This window comes from Canis aureus, chromosome 22 (assembly GCF_053574225.1).
Source record: "Canis aureus isolate CA01 chromosome 22, VMU_Caureus_v.1.0, whole genome shotgun sequence".
Taxonomy (NCBI): Eukaryota; Metazoa; Chordata; class Mammalia; order Carnivora; family Canidae; genus Canis; species Canis aureus.
In genome coordinates this window covers 2,022,194-2,038,895 of record NC_135632.1, presented here as the reverse complement: position 1 = coordinate 2,038,895, position 16,702 = coordinate 2,022,194, and the positions used below count along the sequence as shown (strand labels likewise).

Below are 16,702 nucleotides of genomic sequence, written 5' to 3'. Positions count from 1 at the left end.
TTTTCATTGTATGAAGAACATTCTCAAGGATAGGAGGAAAGCCAGAGCCTCTAAAGGGCAAATAGGCATTCCTGTATGGAGTAGGGATTATTATAGAGCATCCACAGAGACAACAGGGGTCAAGAAGGTCAAGCAACAAAAGGTGCAGGTAAATAAGAAGAGAAAACAGAAAGCAAAACTGTATGGGAAATGTGAATGAGGAAAGAGGGCCTGTGAAAATTCTTCGTAGGGAGAAGACACACATAAAAAAAAATTGGATTTTTTTTTAAAGAAGAAAGAAGTGAGAAAAGAAACATAATATGTTAGAGAACAGAACATCATTTAAACCCAGGTTTAAAATAATAATAATAATAATAATAATAATAATAATAATAAAATGTTTAAAAAGAGAAAATTTTTTAATTACAAAATTTTTTAAAAATTAAAAATTAAATAATTAATAATAATAATAATAATAAACCCAGGTTAAAATAGATCACATGCTTCTTGCTGCCAGTTTTCCTTCCTGCTAGCTTTGTGTGTATCCTGTCAAGACTGTACGGCCTGTCCCCACTATCGGGGGGCTTGTTGTAATCCAGAGGAAGAATGTAGTAAATCCAAAAGAGAAGGAAGAAGAGGAGGAGGAGAAGGAGAAGGAGAAGAAGAAGAAGAAGAAGAAAAAAAAATTACATACAAGTACCAAAGGAAAACCAGTACAGAGTGTTCAATATTTTTGTTGTCTTAAGATCATCAATAATGAAAACAAAGGGATAGAAGTTTTAAATTCTATCAGTTCCTCTAGCAATCTAATAAAACTCAAAGACATTAAAAAATAAAAAGGAATGCTCTTAGTTAATTAAACATGGAGAATTGAATACATATTTTTACCTATGATCAGCACTAAAATGACAGTAAATTAATTAAAAGTGAATACATCCATAGGGAAAAAAGAATAGGAGAGGAAGGAGTTGACACCAGGTGAAAGACATGTTGACTGAATTTTGGAAAATAATTAGGAAGTAATTTTTAGACCACAAGATGTTGAAACCTAATGCCTATGGAGATTGGGGAAGTAGGGTAGAACCCTAAAAGCAGCAAATCCAGTTACGTGACACAACACTGGAAAGGCTCAGGAATTCGAGACACCAGATTCTTCTGAAAGAGAGAAGAGTAGATCTGAAAATAGGATTGTTTGAATGATTGTAAAAGGACCAGATAGATCCTCAGATGCCCTCCCAAACCTCTAAGCAACCCTCAGTCACCATTCTGGCAGGATACCAAAGATTTATACTCTTGAAAAACTGAATGTGAGGGGCTTTGGACCTGAGGATACAGAACAACAGAAAGGGGGATAAGGCTGGAATGAAAATCTGTATCTTAAAAAGTGAGACCTTCTGGTTCACTTTACCACTTACTTACCAGAACACAGACAAATAGGTTTATATATCAACAGCTAAGGAATTGGAAGAGCCTTCTCTGGAGATATGAGGCAGAAAAGAGAAGAGAAGAGAGAAGAGAGAAGAGAAGAGAAGAGAAGAGAAGAGAAGAGAAGAGAAGAGAAGAGAAGAGAAGAGAAGAGAAGAGGAGGGGAGGGGAGGGGAGGGGAGGGGAGGGGAGAAGAGAAGAGAGAGAAGAGAAGAGAAGAGAAGAGAAGAGAAGAGAAGAGAAGAGAAGAGAAGAGAAAAGAAAGAAGAAGAGAAGAGAAGAGAAGAGAAGAGAAGAGAAGAGAAGAGAAGAGAAGAGAAGAGAAAAAAAGAAAGGAAAGGAAAGGAAAGGAAAGGAAAGGAAAGGAAAGGAAAGGAAAGGAAAGGAAAGGAAAAGAGAAGAGAGAAGAGAGAAGAGAGAAGAGAAGAGATAAAAGAAAAAACCTAAAAAAAAAAAAAAAAGAAAAAAGAAAAAACCTATGGCTCCTGATAATTGGGGTCAGAGAAAATGGCAATTGTCATATCTTATCTACCCACTAAGAAGTATACCAATCAATAAACCCTCATCTAGGCACACAGAGCTTCTAGGAACATTTTTGGAGACTCATTTTTAAACATGAACAGCCAAAGGATCACCAAACATCCTAGAAACACCTCTAATATGAGACAGAAACAAGGATCAAACAAATAAGCAACAACAACAACAAAAAAATACACACACACACCAAAAAACAAAGAAATACCCAATGCAGAATGAAAAGACATAAAATAAAGCAGGGAGCAAACGTGAGCTTCAAAAAATAGCATAATTAACATCCTAAGAGAGAAAAGAAAAGATACTGAATCCATGGAACATGAACAGGAGGCTATGAAAAAAGAATAAGAATAAATATAAGATATAAAAGCTAAAGTAAAAAATTCAATACTTGAGTTAGATGATAAAAATGATTAAATCTCCCGGAAGGTGTAAAAAAAAAAAAGAAGCAGAGATAAAAGAAAATTAGGAAAAGAAAGTTAGAGGAGATTTGGAGATAACAGAGAAAGTGGAAGAAAATTACCCAGAAATTAATCAAGATAATTCCCAAGTCCTGAAGGACATGTACTTCTCCATAATGGATGGTAATAGGTGATAAAGCAACCACACCAAAGCACTTCATCATGAAATAGCAATATGTTAAGGATAAACATAAGTACTTAGGAAGTTTCGGGGAGGGGGGAGCAGAGTAGGAGGGCAAGTTCCTTAAAAAGGATCAGGAATCAAAATGGCCTCAGAATTCTTAACAATAGTAGTAGAAATTAGAAGACAATGATTTCCACATTCTGAAGAAAAACTATTTTCAACCTAGAATTCTATAGCCTGCCAAATGATGGATCAAGCAAGTGTCAAATAAGGATATTCTCAGATACTAGAATTCTCAAAAATGATATTTCCCTTTGCAACCTTTCTTGGGAAGCTTTCAGATGATATATGACACCATAATGAGGAAGCAAAATAAGAAAGGAGAAGACATAGGAATCGGGAAGTAGAATTCCAGCACAGGAGAGAAGTGGAGAGAATCCCCAAGATGATGGCAGGAAGAAATCCAAGCATCAGGGCAACAGATTTAGAGAACAACCAGGCTGTGTTCAGCAGAATGGAGAGTTTGTAGAAGTGCGTCTCCAAGAACAAAGAGAAGCTGATAGGTTACATGGAGTGTTTGAACATGTCGAAAGGATATTTACATTTCTATAAGTGGGTTTGATGAAAAATTAGTCATCAACACCTAGAACCCTAAGCAGATAAATAGTGAGGCAGTAATTAAGTCTGGAAGGAAGCTATGCAAGAAGGGAAATGTAATCATAGTTCACTGCCTGGCTCAGGTATACATAATATTTATATACTGTACTCATCTAAAGTAAAATATAGATTTGACTAAAAATCATGATGGAAATTGGAAAGATTTTCCAATAAAATTGTGATAGGGATTTCTCTCAGACGAAGAGAAACATCTCATGGGGGAAGGTAAAGCATCTAGGAGTTGGAATAGGAAGCTAGACCTTCATTTTGCATTCTATGAAGCTGGTAGATAATGGCTTCAAAACTGAAAAACCACGAGATGACCGCATAATGTTATTATTTAGGAATATGGAAATAACTATCACAAGAAACTGCTTGAAAACCTTAAGATGGTTATTCCTGGATTGTAGGACTTGGAAGTATGAAGGAGTGCTTCTTCTCATTATACCATAGTACTATTTTAATTTTTAAATGTGTGAGGTATTACTTTAATTTAAAAAAATAATTTAAAACAATGGAAAGGAGTAATATATATATATATATAAAGACCTAATAGAAAGGGTGGCAGAGGATAGGATAAAAAGGCAAAGTTGTTTTGTTTTTTTTTGTTTTTGTTTTTGTTTTTTTAAAGGCAAGGTTTTAGAACATGTAAAACGATTTTTGAAAAATAGATGCTGGGGCACCTGAGCTCAGTCAATTAAGTGTCTGACTTGATTATGGCTCAGGTCATGATCTCAAGGTTATAGGATCAAGCCCTCCTTCCTGGTCTGAGTTCAGCGCAGCGTCTGCTTGAGATTCTTTCGCTGTCCTCCCCACCGCCACGCTCCCAATTCATGTGTGCACTCTCTCTCTCTCAAAATAAATAAGTAAATAAATAATAAAATCTTTAGAAAATAAAAACTAAAAAGAGATACTAAGAAGAAAAATAGAACAAAGGGATACTTTCTGAAAGAGAGGTCCTGTGGGAGATGGGGTGGTCAGAGGATGGGTTTGTCTGAGGAGGTAATATTCAAGCAGACCTAAAGTGAGGAGAAGAACATTCCAGGCAGAGGAAACAGGAAGAGTAAAGGCCCTGAAGCAAAGAACACCTGGGAACCTTGGAAAAATCACGGGGAAGCCAGCTAGCATTGCTGAAGCTTAGTGAGCAAGGAGGACGATGGTGGAAAGCAAGGTTGGAAGGACCAATTCATGCGGAGTCTGTAGTCCTGCAGCGAGGACTTTGGATTGCTTTCTCGGTGTGATGGAAAGCCACCTGGAAATTAGGAACAAAGCAGCAACACGATCTGATTTATTTTTAGAGGATAACTCTGACTGCTGTGTAGAAAACAGGTTGAAGGGAGGCAAAAATGAAAGCAGGAGCACCAATTACAAAGCTCTTGAAAAGATCTAGAAACTCATGGATGGTCATCGTGGTGAAGAAGGTGAGAAGTGGCCAGACTCAGGATGTATTTTCAAGGTAGAGGCAATGGAAATTGCTGATGGGTTGGATGATGTGAAAGTAGAAGAGGGATCGGGGATACCTCCGAAGTTTGGAATGTCAGCAACGGAGATGGGAAATACTAGGAAAGGAATACATCTGGGGAGGAATATTGAGAATTTGAGTTGGCACATGTTAATCTTAGGTATCCAAATGGAGGTATGTAATGGGCAGCATGTTTGGGGGAAGGCCAACGACAGACTGATTTTAGGACAACCACATGCGGCTGATACTTAAGCTTGGTACCACATGAGATCACCCAGGGAATTGAGGTAGTAGAGGGTTGAGAACAGGCACTGCGACTTTTAGAGGCTGGGAGGAGGAGAATCCAGCAACAGTGACAGAGAAGGGATGTCTAATGAGTAGGAGGAAAACTGGAGAATGCTAGCAAGGACTGTAAGGAGAGAAAGAATTCATAGAAGGGAGCATGCAACTTCTATGGGGCCATAATCCCATATTCAAAACGTTGCTTTCCCATAGATCTGGGAATTCACATTATTTCATATTTTAGAAACTTAGTAGGGCAGGCCCTCCCATGCAATAACAGTAATATTTCTGCAGTGAAGCATAGGAATGGCCTCACGGAGTAAAATGAAGATTATCAGTCCAGTCAGATTTTATTACCAAAGATAATGAGTCACGCAATTTTTTTCTTTTCAGAACTTTGTGGAAGTCTAAATTGTGGCTAATGGATTGTGGATGTGTACTTACTTTCTTGCCAACAGCTGTTTTTTGCTGGTTTTGTTCATTCACCTGACCATCACTTGGGATCTTGGATATGATTTTGTTTAGAAAACAAAAAAAGGAGAGTGCATAAGGTTGCTTTGTAGGATTAGAGCCCCAGAGAGATGATAAGAGAAAGAGAAGGAAGAATTTTCCCCACACTGTCTACAGTGGTTACCTTTTGGGAGATAGGAAGAGATGGAGGGGGTTTCATGTCTTAAACTTTTTTAAAAATTTGGGGATCATGGGTGACTTTAAAACTTTTTGGTGTTTTAAAAATACTTTTCAAATATTAGATCTATTAAAGAAAGAAAACCCATATATTTAGGAAGGTTTACTAACAAATCTGGCCATGATGGATTTATGTGAACTCAAGGATTAAATCTGAGGAACACAGGGTATTTGCAATCAAAAACAGCTCTTCTTGCAGGAGGGATTTGCTTAGTTTTAGGACATACATTTTCTATATATATTCTCATATTCAACTGATATAGATAAAATGGCACACATTTCTCTGGTAATTCCATTTATGAGAAAAAGTACCAGTTGGTATATTAACAAACGAGTAGTTCTCAAGTTTGGGACCAAATAAAATCAGAACATCTGAATCACTTCTCTAACCTCTGGCTCCCCAGGGAGCAGGGGGAGAACTGGAGAAGCTTCTAGGAGCCACGGGAGTGGGGAGAAGCAGTGGAGGGAGGGGGAGAGCAGAACAAGGCGGCCCTGCACATGGTGGAGACCATTTGTCCTGATGCAAAGTGCAGAAAATTGACAGAATGAGAAAAAATACAGAAAAAAATGGTTTCTGTCGTGTTTAATTAATACCAAGTCCAAGTCCTAAGTAGATTCTTGACTTAGAAAAATGAATCCTGAACTCTGAGCCTTCATGGGTTCTTCCTCCCCATCCTGAAAAATCTGCTCTTGGAGCATATTAGTTGAAGGAATCATTTCCCTATTTCTCCTTCGGTTTGGCTGTATCAGCAGTGGTTATTCCACGGTGCCCATTATGTCCGTGAGCGTAGGAATACAATTTTAGAGCAACCAGCCTAACATCCATCTTCTTTTTTGGAAATACATGCAGATTCTCATTCTTGCCTTACCAAAGGACAGTTTCCACTGTTTTTCTTCAGGGTTTTGGGCTGATCAGATCAGTTGACCAGAAGCCTTAAATGGAAGTTTGGTCACATCCTTTGCTAGCTCCTACTCATCGTTCTGGTTTCCACAGCTTTCCCACAGTTTCCCTTTGTCTCAGCTCATCTCCTCCCCGCTAGGTTGTTCAGCTCTCCACTCACCCTGGGACATATCTAGTTGGGGTGGATGGAAACTATAATCTGATCATTCCGTGACTGGTTCAGACCTCACTGAGTGTAAAGCATGAAGAAAGACACCCATCTGTGCTTATCCTTCACTGAGGACTTGCTTTCCTGGCATGTTCCCCACCAAATTGCCAAATTCAGGCAGTTGCCATCATGAATGAGATTCCCACCTTCAGGGTGATCAAATTACCCAGCAAAGCTGTCTCTTGCTTCTTCCACTGTTTTTGGAATCGAAAGCAATCCAGCTGTCTCTAAGGATAAAAATGAAAACAAACATAAAAATAAACCACTCGTTTATTGCAAAGAGTGGGGGAAATTGGCCATTTTTTGATATCAGAAATTTCAAACAGATGGTGAGCTAATTTATATTTTCATTTTGACATTTACTTACCCAATGGGAGCGCAATTAGGCCATATTTTAAAGCCACTCAAAGGGGCCTTCATCTGAAAATGTTATAGACGTATCTACAGATAATGCTCTTCACCATCAACAGAGCTTAAGGACCCAGAAACACTAGCTCTTCCATGCCAAGACCACCCTAATCAAGGGATTGATTAATGTGGGATAGGAGCCTCCTCTGAAAATGTTGGCCTCCTGCTATCCTTCCTGCCTCCCGTCTTGCCCCACTTCTGGCCATTTTCCCCAGAACTAGCAAAGGGATCTTCCCTTAATGCAAATTTGACCATGCCAGCCCCCTGCTTGAAATAAACCTTACAATGACTCCACAGGGCCCTCAGAATTAAGTTAAAACTCTAGTATTATCACGTTATTAAAGTCATCTTCACTCTGACCCTGCTCACTCCTCCCTGCCTCAGTCCTGGTCTCTCCTCCTCTTGTGCCCTCTGCCCCTGAGTTATACTAAGCCATGTGTCGTCCCAAGATGTGCCTCCCCCTCTCTCACTGCCAGGCATTTGCAGTCACTGCCCACTTTGCCTGGAACACCCCTCTGCCCCTTCTTCACCTGGCTCATGCCTCCCTTTTCATTTTGACTTACGCTTTACTTGCATCCCAGCGATACCATTTTACCATGCTAAAATATGACCAAAGATGATTTTACCTGAAACATTTAGAATGCTGTGACTTCACTGATTATTCTCATGTTTGCCCAGGATTTTCATTCTTACTGAGCTCCCATCTTACACATTTTCCTATGTTGTTCCATGAGAACACACGTTAAAATCCTATAACAATACAACCTTCCAAAAAAAAAAAAAAAAAAACCACTCCCAAAAGAGACATTTTGCTTAAATCACTGAAAGCAATCTAATCACAAGTGAATGATTCTTTTTCCCCACATGATGGAATTTTCCACTTATGTGCTTTACTGACTCTGGCCACATCCACGTGTGCTCTTGTCATGCCCTGTCACACACAGTCCACCCCCGAAATAGCAATCCTCTAAACTTGATGTGTTCTATTTCCATTTTGTTACTCCATAGTTGGATAAATTATAACATTTGAATTGCCTGTTGTACAAAACTGAATTATAATCTCAATTTTAAAAGAAGATTGTAGCAGGGTGGTCTGGGTGGCTCAGGTCAGTTAAATGTCTGACTCTTTTATTTCAGCTCAGGGCATGATCTCAGCATGGTGAGATCAGACCCTACTTTGGGCTCTGCACTGGACATGGAGCCCGTTTAGGATTCTCTCTTCCTCTCTCTCTGCCATCCCCCTAAAAAAAGAAAAGAAAAAGAAAAAGAAAAGAAAAAGAAAAAGAGAGGATGATAGCAGAGAATTTGCAGATATTGTGAAATTCACCTGAGATTTCACAGTTTGTGGCAAAGACAAAAATAGAAGTTCTAACTGCAGCCTGTTTCAGTTCAGAGGTTCTCCTGGTTTGGAAATAATAGAAGAAAGAGAAATAGTCCTTTGTACGGGAAGCTAATAGCCTTGAAGAAGCATGAGTTTCAGAGCAGTGGGCCCCAGCCCAAGATGGTCAGCAGCCCTTCCAAAGTTCAATCTGGACTTGGCGGGCACTTTGCTCCCATTATACTTGCTATGGGGACATCTTTGGGTTCACTCCATCTTTTCATTTCCTCCTTTAGTGGAGTGTCACTTGCCTAAAATAGCTTTTAAGTGGCTTGCTTTATGGATGTTTTCCGTAGAACACTGCTCCTTTCCTCTCAGACTTGAATTTAATTTTAGTAAATGGATTGAATTTTATTTTTCTTTTAATGAGAGTTCTTGTCATCACATCACCCATCACGTTATCCTTCCATATTAGTGCACCTATTATTCATTTCACCAATTTATTGACCTCATTAGTTAACTGCTATTCATTCTTTTCTTTTATATGTTCAAATAAACTTAAGACTTTCCATAGCTTTCTTAATCAAGGGAATTTTTTATACTAAGTTATTGAAAGCCCTTTAAATCTAATCACTTCAGTACATTTTGCCAGCTAACTGACTAGTAGAGAGGAAATAATGCATTGATGGTAGTGCCCTTTAAAATAGTTTAGATTGTGTTTAGAAAACTTGCGCAAAACTAGATGAAGTGTCTTACTTTTTTTTTTTTTTTAAATTGCTTCCGTGTCCTGGAACAAAATGGCTCCTGCATGCTTGATATAATTAATTAGATAATTCATTTAGGCATTGGTAGCTTGGAACAGGGCTCTGGAAGCAGGCAGGACCCTGCCACTTCAGAGCTGGGTTACTCTCAGCAAGTTACATAAGCAGTGAGGCTTCAGTGTTTCTTTGTCAAATATAGTTGTTGAGAGCAGGAAATGGGGTGACACCTGACATAGCAACTGATTAATCTTCTCTAGCCCTCCCTCCCTTACCTTTTCAACAAGTATTTCGGATGGAGTTGATGAAAACCAGATGAGAAAGCCACCAATACCATCCTCGTTCTCTAATTCCTCAAAAACAAAACAAAACAAAAAAAGAAACCAAAAAAAGTTACCTAACTGGAAGTAAATATTTAACCCTCATGATTTTTTAAAATATTTGATTATATGGATACATATGTATATTAATAATATATGTAAATGATGAAGCTTTGTTTAACCCAGACATGCTGCTGATTTTCTAGAAAATTATGGAGCAACTGTTAATCTGGAATTGTGCCATATTCTTCAATTCTGATTACCAAATTTGGAATTGAATAGAATTATGATCATAATCACAAGAAACTCAAATACAGGAAGATGCTACTTTCTTGAATGCTTTGTTATTTAGTTCCACTGACAGAAGATTAGTCAGTAAAGTCTTAGGAGGACACTTCCCACTGACAATCAGATTTGGGAACGCCTTTGATAGTTTTACAAACTATAGAAATTCATTTTTAGTTAAAGAATCCTATAGCACGATCATTTTAATCGTGTTTACTTATTCAGGTATTACCTTGAGTTGTTTACTTTTCAACCTCTTTTTTGACATCCTACAGACATGAATGTTAGGAGGTTAGAAAGATCCAAGACCTAATTCTTACCATGGGCCTTGAAGTAATTTGGATGAATTCTATAGATGGAGGATGGGTAACTCTTCAACTAAAACAGCAGAATCTCAGAATTTGAAGGGGCCTTGATGATCTCTAGTCTAGTCACACATTTGAAGTTTAAATCTGCTCCAGTACATCCCAGTCAAGTGAGAGTCAACCCTTCAGGGTATCCTCCAGACAGCTCTGGCTATTAAAAAGCTATTCCTTATCTTCAACCCCATAGCTTCTACCCTTGGCTCCAAATTCTGTTGCAGATGTAAAAAAAAAACAGCTCTGCCCAAACTCATGAGGCTGCAAACTTCTCGAGGGCAGGTATTGTATCCACTACAGCTTCTAGTAACTTGATAAATGATTGTTAAATGGAGTTAAAAGCAAAAGATGTTCCTTGTTTTGATATATGTCTTACATAGTAGTAAATGACCAGTATATTTAAGGTCTATTGAGAAAGCATCATATAAATTAACTGATTTTATTGTTTAAATGCTATGGCTGATATGTTTTATTCTTCAGTGTTACAATTCAAGCAATTTTATCTGTCTTCTGTATTGCAGTTTACCTTCGTTTTAAAATAACATACTCGTCCCTACAATATTAACAATGAGACATCATGCGTGCCAACAAACTGAAACCCCACTAAAGTAGGCATTAGAAGTTCTGGTTTCCAGCCCCAGCCCCCCATTACCCATCTGGGTGATCCTGGCTCTTGTTCCCTATTCTGCAAACTGCAAAGATTGAACAAAATGTCCTCTTTAAGTTCTTCCCAGCTTCACGAATCATTTGCGTTTTTAGCTCGTCTGTCCCCTGTAGTAGAGTATCCACAAAGACAGTCAAAGAGAAGACTTCTGATTTCTGGTTCAATTCTCCATTTATATGCCGATAATGATCCATATGTACAGTTTAAAGCTAGGGATGCTTCCCCCCCACCCTCTTTTCTCATTTCAGAACACTTTTCTTCAGGAAACAGTGCGTAGGGAATGTGAAGAACGCTTTGAACTGACAGAGGCTTTGAGTCAAGCCAGAGAACAGCTTCTGGAGCTCAGGAAGCTCAGTGGAAGTTCACCTTTGTCATCGTGCTCCCCTAACCAGGGCAGCCTAACCTCCTCTGCTGCAGTGGTCAGTAATCAGGGAGACAGAAGCCGTACAAGACTGAACTCTGGAAAAGGAATCAAAATCCCCAGCCTGCACGGAGTATCAAAACCCACCGCTCCCCCAACCTCAGCTCAGTCCAAGAGGGTCAGCAGCTCAGGTTTGCCCACTCTCCCCCAACCCCATCCTCCCAGAGGTCGAACATCTTCAGTAAATGACACCAGACAAAGACTGGCTGCCATTCTGCGGAGGAGACTGAGTCAACAGTGAGTGATCCACACGGCACGCCTGGCCTTTCCAGTGTGCCAGGGATACACTGTAACTGAGGATGGCAAAGGTCAAGTTATTATCACAGATCAAGAATGCATGTTTGTAGATATTTTTAATAGGATAATTGGAAAAACTAGGAATCGTGAAGCCACACTCTCTAAGAGACCTTTGAAATTGCAACAGATGATGAAGTTGTCAATAATCCCAGAGGGCCACTCTCTATATTTCTATATTGTATGTTTAGATGTGTTCTATGAATATGTCCTTTTAGAGATCATAGGTAAATGTCTTCACTCATAGCATCTTTTCAGAGTTTGTTGTTTGTTGAGCTGAATAGGTTAAAGAGATGTAAATCATATTTCAAATAGAAAACAGAAGTACTTTAGTCCTAAATTTGATAGTTTACAAAATGTTTAGTTCAAATATTCACAGAATTCATCATCTGCATAGAAATCTCTTCTTTTTCACCTCACAATCTAATTGATTAATCGAATTTCTTTTTAGGCCAGAAGTAATGATAGGTACCCTTGAAGAAGGCAGGCTTCCTTGTGAGGCTGGGACCTTCTAGAAAAAGGGACAACAACTCCAATACAGGGAAAGGTGGTTTACCTTTCAAACTATTGAGATTATTTTTAAAAATAGAGAGCCTGGATAACCATGAAAATTTACTTGGTAAAGATTTTCTACATTGAATGCTTTTTGATAATCGCAGTTAGATTTTTATTTGAATTTGTATCCTACAGCCATTGGTAAAAGAACTAATTCAGGACCGTTCTATAGAGGTGCATAGTGCTAATTGGGGGTTCACATTTTACTACTGAAAATGGGCAACTGGTTAATATATTTTCAATTTTCAGAGTGAAAAAATTAAAACCAGAAACCAAACAGCTATTTTAAGTTATAAAGCTTCAAGTCCCTCCTATTTCTTAAAACACAACTCTTTACCTTAAGCTAATGTTTGTCTATCTTTTTCCTCTTCAAGCTGAAATGTAATTTTTTTTCAAGACTGACTGTATCAGGGATATCGAGGCTTCTTACTTCCAGATAAGCATAGAGTAACATGTGAAATAATGGCATGTAAAACTCTCCTCTGGCTATCATATTGATGAGAGAATCCAAAGGTACTTGGAATCCCTCCCATCTGAAAAAAAAAAAAAAGGTAAAGCTACTAAGTAAATTCAAGTTTATCTCTATCTTTCAAAGGATTAGTCTAATCTACCAGGAGTGTTTTAGCCTCAAAAAAAAGAAAAAAAAAATTCCACATTAGGTCTGCTGATTCTCTGACTAGTTTGAGTATATCTTATGTTAAGGCTCAGAGTGCTGAGTTTTCGCTTTACAGAGATCAGTATCCCTTATGATGGCATTTGACAAGAGAACAAAACATCGTTGAATGTTGACCCCCAAACGTCTCTTTACAAATAAAGCATAAATGCCCGAAGAGGTCTGACTTGGCTACAGCAGTACAGCTGATTAGAGACAGAGCTAAAACCAGACCACTGTTAACTGACCCCAACTTTGCACCTTGCTTTTCCACTCATCAGAGATTCCCCAGCCCCCATCATGACTTTTCTCAGAAGCCCTACATAGTATTTACCTAATATTTTCTTTAAATGCACTCACTTTTTAAAGTTATTAAAAAGAAGGATCCCTGGGTGGCGCAGCGGTTTAGCGCCTGCCTTTGGCCCAGGGCACGATCCTGGAGACCCGGGATCGAATCCCACGTCGGGCTCCCGGTGCATGGAGCCTGCTTCTCCCTCTGCCTGTGCCTCTGCCTCTCTCTCTCTCTCTGTGTGTGTAACTATATAAATAAATATAAAATATTTAAAAAAATAAAGTTATTAAAAAGAAAACTTGACCCAAAGGAAGAAAAACTGTATTGAATTTGATGTTCTAGGTATATTTTTTCTAATACTTTGAAATAAAAGTGTATCTACTAAAATATGAAACGTTAATTGGCATACCCCCTAAAATCATCCTGTATAATGACAGTAATACTCATGCCATACTCAGGGAAGTATCGTACCAGACCTCGATGTTCCTGATCTGGTATTTGCATGTTTATTACAAATAGTAGTGACATAAGGTAGATGACAAAAGCTGATGAAAACTTTAGTAAAAGCATACAAGAATATCAGATGGTACACGTATCTCCACAGTCTCACAATTTCAGCAATCTCTTCAGGAACCATGAGGATACATTTTTCCTAAATTATGAATAGATTTAAATTTGTAAAGAAAGTCACACACACAAGCTTTTCTAAAATGATGTAAAGACTATCAGTGCAAAACCCGGTTTCTTGATTTGTTGTTACACCCTTGCTTATGTAATGAGTAATTATGCAAATAACCTCTCTGATCGTAGAATCGGGATGTGCGGTAAGGCTGTGTTATATTCCACAAGTACATTAGAGAGATAAACAGAGAGACAATATTTACGTTTGTTTCAAACTAGACCACTTGAATGGTGCCATCTAAGCTATGTGCTGGTGTCTTTTAAAGAAAGACACTTAAAAGAGAATCACATTAGTGTATGTAACCTGGGGATTTAAGAGCACGAACTAAAAAAAAAAAAAAAAAAAAAAAAAAAGAGCACGAACTTTCCTTGATTTTCTCACCGATGAGCTGACTCCTAGCATGAAACAGTAGCAGGAATGTTAAGGAAGTAGTGAATATCATGGCAAATTAAAGCTCTCAAATGCATATGATGGATATTGATTTAAGTCTATTAGTTTTAATTTCTCTCTCTACCTATGTTTTCCGTGACCTCAAGGGAAGGATTGATGGGTGCAAAAAGAAAAGAATATCACAGAAAATATTCCTCACAGAATTATAACCCTATTTCGTTTTTCTTCTGTAGACAAAGATGGAGAATTCTATAGTTAACGTAGATTTCTCAAGTAATTTTTGAAAGTCTTTTCTGAATTAAATTACTACATTTATAGTTAGTCAGGATCACTTAAAAGTTATATTCCCTGGAAATGGAATTGGCTGGAAGAGACATTGATGTTGAAAATTATGTAAAACTAAGGTTTTTAAAAAAATATTCTGTTAGTCTTAAAAGTTTTTATAATACTACAGATCAATTATAGCTAATTTCTTTGATTATGGAACAAATTTTCTCAAGCTTCATCTTGTAGGGTTCTTATGATTATTATAATTTCGCACTGATAGAGCAACCTAGTATCCTAAAAGGGTTAATGCACTGAAACTGAAAATTCCAGAATATTATGTTGTATTTAACGGAACACAGGAAAGCAATTTAATATATGCCCAAAGTTCACAAATCCTACAATGATTATAGATTTTTTTTTACTTTTTCACTTCCATGCCTTAAGAAAATAATGCATGTGCACTGTATTTTGCACAGAACACCTTCTAGAGTCCCCAAGCCATGATAGGCAATAATGGCAGCATTCCTAAGGTGGTGTCTATGGTATCTTAAGGAAGAAATTCTACTTTTCCTTTTGAAAATATTAACTCTATATAGTAATAAATTGTGAAGCCAATATAATTGGGTTGCATCTTTAGAATCTTAAATACAAATCATGTCATCTTGGTTTATTCTTAATTCACACAAATTTTCTTAACAGCACAGTAGTGGAATCTGAAACACACCTATCCTATGACAATATTTACCACGATCCAGCATTCGGAAGATTTCCTTCCTCTCCAGCATTCACATAGCATAGTGCTTTATATCCATTAAGTGAGTAAAAGCATTTACTAGACATCCCTTACCCCTACCCCAAAATATGTAAAAGAATACTGTGTCACAGAGATTACGTGATTTATCCAAAACAAATACTAATTAAGACCAAGGAATAACTTTGAAATTTCTACAGTTTCTGAGCGTCTTGATCTGTAGAATAATAGTGAAGCTATATTATACAGTCACTGATTTCTTCAACAGATACAGAGAATTGAAAACGCACTGGGAGAACTATACTAATGAAGACAGACCACAGATTGCCAAGAATTGTATAGTAGAGAGTGAGAGGAAGCATATGCAGAAATTATAACATAGGTGCAGTCAGTGCGGAGAAGAGAATCAAAAGCAAGGTGTTACGTGAGTTCAGCTTCTTGCTGGAAGAATCAGGGAACATTTTTAGCAAGAATTGGCATTTGTCAAAGGTCCTAATAGGTAGAGTTTTACAGAAGAAGGTACACTAGGTAGAGGAGATGTATAAAGAGGCACAGATACGGGGAGGTTGGAAGATAGTGAAGGGAAGTAATAAATTATGAAGTTGTTGAATAAGGAGCTTTGCAGCATTTTGACTGGAAGAGGCATGCACTTTGTTGAAATCTGGCAGGGATTTAGAGGAATGATTATGGAGTGGAAAGACTGGAGATGGAACACAAGTTGGTAGATTAGTACAGTAGTCCAGACAAGAGTTACATGAGATTCTGAGTAAAGATGCTGATAATGGAAATAAACAGGAAGGAGCTGACTCCAGTTCTATTCAGAGAAGGGAAAGAATTTGTTCCCTGTTAAATATTTTTTGAAACTGTTACTAGCTATTGCCACTTAGCAGGGGTACAGTGTGTGTGAGATCAGCTCCAAATAAAAGATCACCCTCTACTTAAGACTATTACAGTTTCTCTGAAAAATGTGAAATCATAAACTATATTTTCATTTGGGCAACAGATAACTAATGCCACAGACTCAGTATTCATAAGAATTTTCCTTAAAGTTAGAAGAAAATTCAAATCTAAGTAGTGTTCTAAGAATTATGGAGGAAGAATGAGGAAATTGACATTTAAAAAAAAAATAGTGATCATCTTGGCCTCAAAAGGGGCAAAGCGCAACTCAGTGGTGATCTTTGGGAGTGATAGAGTGCAATAAAACCTTTCCTGATTATGAGGGAAAGTACAGGAGATAGCAGCCAAAATAAAAATGAGTGTTATCTTAAAATCCTTAAATTTCAAAGCAACTTGACACATCCCCTGGACCAGACCTATAATTTTACAGAAGGAGATAATGGGTCCCTTAGAGGTTAAATAATCTTTTAAATTCTTATAACTGCTTAACAGCTGACTTGATGAGAAAGTCACGGCCTCCAGCTCTTGGCCAAACATCTCATTCCTAGACTGGAAGAATAATATAAATGCTGTGAATTTTTGCCGCTCAAAGTGATCCAGCAGGATCAGTGTCTCTTGGGACCTTGTTAGAAATGCAGACTATCAGGCCTCACACCCAAGCCTACTGAA

At 37.9% G+C, this 16,702-nt stretch overlaps 1 protein-coding gene across 10 annotated transcripts in view; it reads left to right on the top strand.

Annotated features, from left to right (window-relative positions):
* Positions 1–13,130, top strand: part of LEKR1 (leucine, glutamate and lysine rich 1) — a 170,882-nt gene extending 157,752 nt beyond the window's left edge. For all 10 annotated transcript variants that reach the window (XM_077864595.1, XM_077864599.1, XM_077864598.1 and 7 more), the window contains one exon: positions 11,081–13,130. In XM_077864595.1, coding sequence (XP_077720721.1) covers positions 11,081–11,494 — 414 coding nt within the window. In that variant the 3' untranslated portion in view covers positions 11,495–13,130. The remainder of the gene's footprint in view (positions 1–11,080) is intronic.
* The last annotated feature ends 3,572 nt before the right edge of the window (positions 13,131–16,702 follow it).